This window comes from Myotis lucifugus, unplaced genomic scaffold (assembly GCF_000147115.1).
Source record: "Myotis lucifugus unplaced genomic scaffold, Myoluc2.0 scaffold_185, whole genome shotgun sequence".
NCBI classification, from domain to species: Eukaryota; Metazoa; Chordata; class Mammalia; order Chiroptera; family Vespertilionidae; genus Myotis; species Myotis lucifugus.
In genome coordinates this window covers 20527-31568 of record NW_005871233.1, presented here as the reverse complement: position 1 = coordinate 31568, position 11042 = coordinate 20527, and the positions used below count along the sequence as shown (strand labels likewise).

The 11042-nt window shown below is 40.3% G+C and overlaps 1 protein-coding gene across 1 annotated transcript in view; it reads left to right on the top strand.

Moving 5' to 3' along the window:
• Positions 1-2553: 2553 nt before the first annotated feature.
• The window catches only part of LOC102433605 (zinc finger protein 30 homolog), a 10464-nt gene continuing 1975 nt past the window's right edge, over positions 2554-11042 (top strand). Inside the window, exons 1-2 of the mRNA XM_023760560.1 lie at positions 2554-2698; positions 4959-5054. Coding sequence (XP_023616328.1) covers positions 2554-2698; positions 4959-5054 — 241 coding nt within the window. The remainder of the gene's footprint in view (positions 2699-4958; positions 5055-11042) is intronic.

The following is an 11042-nucleotide window of genomic DNA, read 5'->3' as shown; positions in this document are numbered from 1 at the left end:
GGATAAAAAGTAAAACCGAAGGAGACGACTTAGGTGGGTGCAGGATCAATTAACATGATAATGAAGGAATTTGTAGTATCTGTCCTGGCGCCCAGAACATTTGGTTGTGCCCCAGGGTCCAGAAAAAAGGGAAGTTACAAGTTACCCAGACATTTCAAGGGTATGTTATCTTAGAGGCAAAAAGGCAAATGGGCTCAGTAAGGATCAAAGTTGATCTTGTCAGTGAAGATACTGGCCTAGGACATAACTGCCCACCATAACTGCTTTTAGTTAAAGTTTAATTTCAGACCATCCTTTGTGGTTACTTTAGGTCTCCGAGTCTGCAGAACTGCCATGCAGGCCTCTCCTGAGCTTGTCAGGTCAGCACGTGGCCCCTTTTGTCCACATGTAAAAGATGTATGTGTTCCTCATTTGACTTTTCATCCAATCCCAGAGGTTTCCCTCCACTCTCCCACTCCTTTGCTCTCTCCCGCCTCCCTAACCTATCACCACTGGATTTTTTGTAACCCATTTGTGTCATCTCTTATGATTGTAATGTATAAAATAAGATGCAAACCTGCTATTCTCTGAAGCATTATCTCAATCCATTGTCAAGGAAGAAACATTCAAACCCAAGTTTTAAAAGGAAGATTTGGTTTAGATGGTATAGTCAGGAATGGGAGGAGATAGATATGCTCAGGGCAGGTATGGACAGCCCATTCTTAAGTTCAGATCAGCCTCCCCATAGTGGAGGACTAACTGGAAGTCCTCCTGCTAAAAGTGTCTGGATATGTGCTTCCATGCAGGAGAGTCTCTGTTCCTCATTGATCCTCATGTAATTGATTTCCCTGTGGTTTTGTGGAGAGCATATTTTGTCTAAACTATCTCTTACCTCTCATAACTTATTTGAGTTTTGGCGGGTGAAGGGTTTGCATGGAGAACTAGTGTGGGTTTTTAAAATTTGGAGCTCTGAGGCAATTCTTTTCCCAGCTCCGGCTTTTGTGGACTCTGCTTCCCCAGTGAATTACCCATGAGGAAATCTGACCAGTTCTTGCAACTCTAAAATCATGGCTCATGTAAGTTTGTGTTTCTCTCTTTATGAAATGTAATTTTTTTCAGCTTACGTAAACATTTTCATTAATTATCTGAAACTTTCTAACAGAGCCCATTCAACAGCTTCTCCCCAGTCTTTTCCAATCTAGTGAGGGATGGAGCCCAGCAGTCCAGGCTCCTCTTGTGTGCCCCTCTTTTCTTCATCAATGTGCATGTGTGAAGTGACCAAATTATTCAGTATCTCCTGTGTGTTTGGTCTTTGTCTAGAGCAGAGGTAAAGCGGAAATGAGGTCTCTAGAGGGAGATATTTGATCTGATACTCTTAGGACTAGAGAACACTTTAGAGTAGCAATGTCCTAAAAAATTATAATGTGAGCCACATATGTGATTTTAAATTTTCTAGTAGTCACACATTGAATGCTCTATAGAATGATCGTGCCTTCTTCATGCAGTAGGCAGCATAACATTTCAGTTTCATAAAAGTATAGAGTAATATGCAAGGCATTTACATAATTAACCTTCTTAGTAGTCACATTTAAAAAAAGTGAAAAGGAATGTGCAGTTTAATTTTTAATGTTTTTTTTTAACCCCAATTTAGCCAAAAATAGCATCATTTCAAAGTGTAATCAACATAAAATTATTGAGGTATTTTACAATTCTTTTTTCATTTGAAAGTCATCAGTGTCTGGTGTGCATTTTATACTTACAGCACATCTAAATCTGGACTAGCCACAATTCAAGTGCTCAATAACCATATGTGTCTAAGCTAGCATACAGTGGGGCCTTGACTTACGAGTTTAATTCGTTCTGAGACCGAGCTCGTTAAGGAGCTTGTAAAGGAGCTCGTTAACTCAAATTACTCTATCAACTCAATGCAAAAAATCGGCCGAGTGACAGCTGGTATCTCAAAAAACTCGTTAGTCGGGACACTCGTAAGTCAAGGCCCCACTGTATTGGACATTGCAGTGTTAGAGATTTTGTGTATTTACTAAGTCTAAAATGTATATAAAATGGACTATTGTATATTAAAAATATTCAATAAAGGATATTATAATTAGGACAAATGCTAATGATAGAACATAATGATGAAGTTAGGTCTGGAAGAAATTTGTTTATGTAAACTCTACTTTTTAAAAATAGATATTTTATGGTTCATTTGGGGAAAATAATTCCATCAATTTTTTTCTCAAATCCTTAAAGGAATAGAGGTTAGAGTAAATCACACTTATTGAGAATTTTTAGGCCCATTGTAAGCAATGTTCTTAGGAACATTATTTTAATTAATTGGGAAATTCTGATAATTACCTGAACAGATATAAAAGTAGATATTCCACAGTACAGAGGCAGTTTTGTCTATTGCATTGGTGGGCAAATTATAGCTTGTGAACCAGCTTGAGCTAATTACATTTTGAAATCATTTTTTAAATGAAGGGAAAATGGGAGGAAATACAAGAGAGACCATATGTGGCATGCAAACCCTAAAGTATTGGCCCTTTTCAGAAATAATTTTACAAATAATATATGAATTTGTCATTTCAGGATTTGGTGATATTCAGAGATGTGGCTGTAGACTTTTCTCAGGAAGAGTGGAAATGCCTGAACTCATATCAGAGGAATTTGTACAGAGATGTGATATTAGAGAACTATAGCAACTTGGTGTCAGTGGGTAAGCTTATCTGTATCAGATAATTTAGAACTTAACAGGACTGGATTTCAGGGCTGTCTTTTTAAAAATTGGCTGAATATCTTTGTGGTTTTGAAATAGGCACCTTTACTATTAAGCTGTTAAATAGCACCGTCAATTTCCCCATAATTTAATGATCTTTATATCTTTCTTTGCCGTTTGTGTAATTGCCTATCTTTAAAGACCGCTAATTGTAAATTCTTAGACACAGTAAAACTGTTACTGGGAACCCCCCCGCTTGGCTCGGGCTGCCTGACGCAATGTCCAATAACGAAGGCAGGGTTGAATCATATAAGGAGTTTATTAAGAAGGCCAGTCAAGCAAGAAGCCGGGAGCTTACAGGCATCCAAAACCTGTCTTACAGCAAGGAGCAGGGGGGACAGGATTATATAGGAAAAATGGATTGGGCTGAGGTTGGGAACAGAATGCAATTGCATTCAGTCCTGGGGGTCAGCAGAATTCAACTGTTGTTCTTGGTTGTCAGGCAATGAAATGATGTCTTGGCTCCTGGTGGGGTCAGCCTGATCATGCTTAACAGTTCTGCTTGCTTGCTGGTATAGTATACATTGTCCACAGCTGAATCACCTCCTCAATCACTTTGTTTGGGATCAAAGGGAGTAAGCAGGTACATCAGCCTGAGAAATGAAACTTAGAAAAGAAAAAAAAAACTTAACCCTCTATTCCAGTGGTTCTCAACCTTGGCTGCACATTAGAATCACCTGGGAATCTTTTTAAAATCCTGATTTCTGGGCCTCATCCTCTGGAAATTCTGTTTCTTTGTTATGGGGTGGGTCCACAGCATAACAAGGTTGAGAACCACTGCTCTATTCCATATAAGAAACGTAACTCTATATTCCTATATGTATATGTATTCTAGGATTTCAAATTGATATGTTTATCCTTCACATTAATTCAGGTGCTCTATCAGATTATAAGTCCCTCCGTATCAAGACCATTGTTAAAGAAATCTGGTTTCAATACTGCTGTAGCTAGTCTTATTATTATTATCTCTTACTGATTTTAGAGAGAGTAAGGAGGAGAGAGAGAGAGAGTCTGAGAGAGAAACATTGATGATGTGAAAGAGAAACATTGATTGCCTCCAGTTCATACAACCTAGGTATGTGCCCAGACCTGAAATCAAACCCACCACCTTTTGGTGTATGGGATGATGCTCCAACCAACTGAGTCACACTGGCCAGGGCTGTACCTAGTCTATTAATCTGCTAACTCGCAGTGTGAGTAGGAAAACAAAGGTGTCTAACTCTATATACCTATTGGAAAAGCTTATATATGATGGTGGATTGAATCAACTGTTAAAACTCAAGTGAACGCATGCAATTTACTACAATGGACATACCTTTAATTTATGATTAATACTTATAAAATGCATGAATTTTGCATTTACCATTGAATGAATATCCTGGCAAGAAATTAATTATTTTCTTCTTAGCAAAATAGCAAAAATAGTACCTAATAAATATATTTAATGCCTACTTGTAGGGAGCGGCTATAGGGTCAAGCCTTGGATTGACCTGTGGCAGGGCCACAAACAAGTCCCAGCTTGGAGGGCAGAGCCCTCTTAGCATAATTAAGCCTAACATTATAGCCCTCCCTAGTTCCTTCCTAGGTAGCTAATGGGTGTGGGAGGTGCAGCAAGTGCTGCCAAAACAAGGTGAAACTCACAAGAACATTGTAAACATGTTGACCACTACCCTTGTTTTGATCTGACTATAAAATAAAGCCTTGGCTTGCAGGCTGGATCTGTCTGTGTCCTCATTCAGGCATGGGAGATCCACAGAGCCCCAGCTGTATTCTCTTTGTTTTCTTTGATCCTTCACCACGTCCCCTCAGGTTCACCCTTGGCCGTGCTGGCATGGCACACCTACTCAGTACTAGGGATTCATCAAAGCGCTTTATGTTTATTAAACCTCACAAGAATATTATGAGTCAACATTGTTATTATTCCCTTTTAACAACTGAAAACACTGAGGCCCTGGCTACTTAGGTGATAGTAGGATTTGAAACTAATGCTCTCAATCATTAACTTCCTCTTAAGAGATAGCCTGTATGGTTTAAATTAAAATAAAATGATGTTTCTACCTCTCTGTCCTTATGATCCTGAAATAACTCTAATATGAGTAATTTTTAATCCCATTATTCATCATAGTTCTGAAGCTTGATAAAGTAAATACTTTCTTTATTATGTTCCTTTATTTTTCTTCTTTTTTTCCCCCCAATGCAGGATGTTCCATTTCTAAGCCAGATGTAATTACCCTATTAGAGCAAGGGAAAGAACCTTGGATGGTTGTGAGGGATGAGAAAAAAAGATGGAGTCTGGGTGAGTAAGTGCTAATCAGGCAGAGGTAAGCCATTATGGCATGGTATAGTGCTGCTGGTTGGGAAGGAAACACATCCCTTAGGTGTTGATTATGAAGAAAAGACCTGAAACCTGGGAAGAAAACTTAGATTGCAGCATGATTCACCAAAGAAATTATACCTATACTTCCATTACCACTTATTTCTTCACTCATATTTCCCTCTAATTTCAATGAGGGAAAGTTTTCTTCCCAAATGACAACCATTTTACCTGTATTTTGGATCTTACCCTTTTTAGTTCATCTTTCGTATTTAACCTATTTAATGTATTTATTTCTTCATTGCCCTTTTTTCATAGCTTTATAGTAGGAAAGTCAAGCAATAAACACAAGCAAATGCCTTACCAGATATCATGAAGTGATTAAGTATTATGAACAAAAATTAGTAGAGTAAGAATTATGATGGGAGATGGGGTAATATTGGATAGGGTAATTAGGGAAGGGGAACCAATTGGAGGAGGCTCCAACTTGTCAAAGATGGAATCATTTGGGCATCTATACACATAACTGCAATGTGTTACAACAAAATATGCTTTAATATGTTTAATCCCATAAATTCTTAATGATAATAACAGCGAATTGTTCATTACTGGGGAACTACTAGAGATTTAACTTATTTGGAAGATAGAAAATTTAAGAAAAAGAAACATTTCTCTTGTCTTTCTTACTATAAGAACTGTTCTTATAGTAAAGAATGTTTTTATTAATAAAATGTTCAGTGAATAAATGAAGAATGATTGAATATTTCCATTTTGGAACCTATAATGAACTATTGGATCTAGGCATTGAAAATTAATGCTGATCACATCACAAAAATAAAGACAATCAGACATTATATTTCTTCTAATGTATGGACACAATATTACCTAGGAAATAACTTTGCCAACAAAATTGATACTATGTCTGATCAAATTTCTAAAGCCAGTTATCAATTAATAGGAAGATATAATCAGCAAAATTCAGAATATGGGAAAAACTACAGGGCCAAAAACAGTTTCTTCAACAAATAAATTGTAAGAGAAATCAAAAGATAGCAGGAGAACCTATAGATTAAAAAGGATGTAAACAACATATTAACCAGTTGTACTTTATGAGATTTGGATCAATTACGATTTTAGAGATAGTTGAAAGTACGATTTTTTAAAAATTGGTTTCAGAGAGGAAGAGAGAGGGAGAGATAGAAACATCAGAGATGAGAGGGAATCACCAGTTGGCTGCCTCCTGCGCATCCCACACTGGGGATCAAATCCGCAACCCAGGCCTCCTGGTTCCTAGGTCAATGCTCAACCACTGAGCCATACTGGCTTGGCTGATTTCTGATGATATTAAGAATTGTTCATTATTTAGTTTTGGATAGTGATATTATGATTATGTTTTTAAAAATACTTTTAGAGATAAATTCTGAAAGAAGTACAAAAAATACTTTTAATATATGGAATTTGTTCTTACCATTTGCAACAGCAAGGGTGGAATTGGAGAGCATTATGCTAAGTGAAATAAGCCAGTCAGAGAAAAATAAATATCACATGATCTCACTTATTTGTGGAAGATAATGAACAACATAAACTGATGAACAAAAACAGATCCAGAGACAGAGAAGCATCAGACTGTCAAACCTCAGAGGGAAGGTAGGGGAGGGTGGGGGTAAGGGGGAGAGGTCAACCAAAGGACTTTCATGCAAGCATATAGGCCTAACCAATGGACACAGACAACAGGAGGGTGAGGGCATGAGTGGGGGGAATGGGGGGTGATGTGGGGATAAGGACACATATGTAAAAACTTAATAAATAAAAAAAATAAAAATAAATAAATAAAAAATAATGTGAACAGAATAGGCTAGGATTGGGCTTGGGTTGATGAGGCTGGGTCATAGATACATGGATGTTTATTATTCCTTTTTGTGTATGTTAGTAATGCTCTTGTAATGAAGTTTGCTTTTATTTTTTATTTTTTAAATATATTTTGTTGATTTTTTACAGAGAGGAAGGGAGAGAGATAGAGAGTTAGAAACATCGATGAGAGAGAAACATCGACCAGCTGCCTCCTGCACATCTCCCACTGGGGATGTGCCCGCAACCCAGGTACATGCCCTTGACCGGAATCGAACCTGTGACCTTTCAGTCCGCAGGCCGACGCTCTATCCACTGAACCAAACCGGTTTCGGCAATGAAGTTTTCTTTTAAAGTTATCGGAAGGCCCTGACTTTGCCATAAAAGCATGCATGGGATACAGGAAATGCATTTTTTTTAAAGGTGTGTAATATTAGAACACATTTATAGGCTGAAGGCAATGATTTCAAAGAGAGGAAAATTGAAGGAGTATAAAAAGAGGATTGTTTTGTAAGCAATGACCTTTAGTAGATGGGAAAGAGTAGGAGCCAATTTATGAAGGAAAATTATGCCTATGGTAAGGATATGGACATAAATTGGTTGGATAATGTGGTGAAGAGAAGAATTGTTTTTCTTTCAATTGCTTCTAATTCCTTGGTGAAATAAGCAGCAAGATAACTAGCAGAATGTGAGGATTATTTAGTATTTTATTGTAATTCAGTATGGAATGTTTAGTATTTGATCAGTATTGATCCTCAGAAGTAGAATTCTGTGGTCATAAGGTTTTAATGTTTACAGAACTCTTGATACATTAACCCCAGTGTCAATGTGACTAAAAAGGCCTCTGTCATAAATATTTTGTAACCCATACCAAATTGTATCAGCAAACAAAAAAAAAGTTATTAAAGACATCATACCTCAGGAAACATTAATTTTATGACCAAGTAGTTTGCTTCTCATTTTCTTTTTAATTAAAGCTGAGACCCTGCAAATAGAAATAACATTTCTCGGGGAGAGGAAAGATGGCGATCGACAGGAAGGCAGGGAGGGAGTGTGTGTGAGAAGGTGAGGGAGCTATAGGGGAGTGTGTGGACGTGTATGGGTGTGTGTGTGAGTGAAATAGGGACAGTTAGGTCCTGCAGGTCTTTCAAGGGGCTGCCAATCCGGACAGTCTTAGACGGCAAAATCCCGTTGCCGCCGCAAACACTCCGGGGAGGACACCAGCGGCGCGGAGACCACGCTATCTTGAAGAACCGAACTGCTTGAGGCTGGGATCCTAGCCTCGCCACCACCCAGTCTGGTCTCGGTAACAAACTGGAATCCCACAGCCGCTCTGGTAGAAGACCTGAGACCACAGCTGCAGACCCAGGGACACCAAGACTCCAGGCACCCCAGCCGCAGATTTCTGTGAGTCACAAAGCCAATCCCCCTCCCCAGCTGCCCCCGGGGCAGCAGCATAGAAACTGCCAGACCCCGGCTGCACAGTGGGGCTGTCTGCATACACTCAGCAGCAGCAGCAGCTCTGCCTGACTTTCAGCCTTGGTGTCGGACGCAGGAAGTTTATTTCCCACCACCAGACTCCGCGGGCGGGCAGACTGTGCTGAATTTGAGCCTGGGTGCGCATCCTTGGTGAGACTGTTTCCTGGGACCAGATCCCGCGCCCACGCAGGGCAGGGAGACAGCGCTGTTTGAGTCTGGATGTGCGGGAACTTGGGGAATCTATTTCTCGCGACTAAGCTATGCACCCAGGCAGGGAGACTGCTGAGTTTGGGCCTGGGTGCGCATTGTTGAGGACACAGTTTTCTGCGACGGGGTCCTGTGCCCACGCGGGGAGACAGCGCTGAATTTGGTCCTGGGGGTGCAGACCCGGGGAGTTTGTTTCCCACAACCAGGCCCTGCACCCTAGCAGAGAGGCTACGCTGAATTTGAACCTGGACGTGCGAACCCGGGGAGTTTGTTGCCCTCGCCCAGGCTCTGTGCCCAGGCGGGGAGAGGGTGCTGTATTTGAGCCTAGGTGCGCAACCTTGGGGAGATTGTTTTCCGAGACCAGGTCCCCCGCCCACGTGGGGAGACAGCTCTGAATTTGAGCCTGGGGCACGAACCCGGTGAGTTTGCTTCCCATGACCAGACCCGGCACTCAAACAGGGAGATTACGCTGAATTTGAACCTGAACGTGCGAACTTGGGGAGTTTGTTCCCCACGACCAGACCCCGTACCCACGCAGGGGGACATCACTGAATTTGAAACTGGGTGCTTGGACACCCACACCCACACTGAGCAGCAGTGCCACCTGACTTTGATTCAGGGCAAGCACACAGAGAAGGCTGTTTTCCACAGGGCAGGAGTGGGCCTCCTGCCAACACAGTGCGACTGTGCAACCCGATCTCCCAAGCAGATCGGGGACCCTGAATCTCCACGCAAGAGGCAGCAATGAGCACCAGGGACTAGTAGACTCTGTTTCTTATTGCATGCACCTGGGATCCCTGATTCCCAGTACAATCACACTAAGAGCCAGAGACTCCAATTATTGGCGCATGAGCACAGAGGGACCCTGATTCTTGGTGCAAGATAGCACCAAGCAACATAGATTCTGATACTCCATTCTGGCACGGACACAGGGAGCCTCTGACTCCTGACACGCACTAGGAGACTTTGATCTTTGGCACACCTCAGCAGGTTCTCTGATTCAGTGTGGTGCAGGCAGGGTTCCTGATTCTAGGTGCGCACAGGAGGCCACACTAAGCGTCTGAGACTCTGACCTGGGACGAGCGTGGCTCTCACCAACCCACAGCAGCCTCACGTCTTGGTGTCAGAGCTCTTCAGTGACACTTGGGGGGCACAAAACTCCCACTGCGCACGGCCCAGGCCCCTGCAACTTGACATTTGAACATTCTGGTGATAGTCAGAATGGGGAGACAGCAAAACAATTCCCAGAGGAAAGAAAATGAGTCGCCAAGAAAGGAAATTACTGAAATTGAAGCATGCAACATGACGCGGCATTAAGAAGGTTCAGAACCACTGTCCTAACTCCTAGTCATTCCTTCCCACCAAAGTTAAACACTATCCTGACTTATAACAACTCCATAGATTAGTTTTACTATTTCCTGGCTTTATGAAAATGCAGTCATACAGTATATATTTTTTTTATGTCTGGCTTTGTTTACTCACTATTATGTTTGTGAAATTGAATTATGTTGTCTGCACTTGTAGATTATTAATTTTCATTGCTAGACAGTATTGTGTTGTATCAATATGACATAATTTACTTAGCAATTCTATTGATGAACACCTCTTTCTAGTTTGGGCAAATTAAAAATAATGTTTCTGTATTATGCGTTTTTAAAAATACCTTTTTTTTAAAGTATTGAACTCTTATTGCAAAAATTTTGAGAAAAATGTGTAACAGTTTTGCATAGTTATAGAAATTCAAATGAAGATAAGTAGAACCTCTCATTACCTTGGTTGTGAAAGCAGGAGAAAGTTTATTCATGACTATGCAAAATAGAAAATGATCTTCAGTGGAGATATCTGAAAGTGAAAGTAGAGAGGTAGTTGGAAGGATAATCACATATAAAGAAATCACTATTTTCCATTTATATATTTGATTGGGATAGCTTAGATGTGTTTTTGTTTCCCATCACTATTGGAAATGATGAAAAAGAATATTTAATCAGTGTAGTAAACTACAAGATTGAAGGCAAGGCAACATGGCAATACTTTTAGCTAATTATGGGAATTGACTAGACCAGTGGTTCTCAATCTTGGCTGCACATTAGAATCACCTGGGAATCTTTTTAAAATCCTGATTTCTGGGCCTCATCCTCCAGAAATTCTGTTTCTTTGTTATGGGGTGGGGCCACAACATTAGTAACAAAGAAACAGAATTTCCGAAGGATGAGGCCCAGAAATCAGGATTTTAAAAAGATTCCCAGGTGATTTTAATGTACAGGCAATGTTGAGAACCACTGGACTAGAAAATTACTGTGTCCTATGGATTTGTTAGTCAATGATAATTGAAAGATTGTTTCTGCCCTTGGGAAGGTTTAAGGTAAATAAAAAGAATAAAAACTAGGAAAATCATTAATATGTAACAACTAAATTAAAAAAAGTGTTAAGCATGGA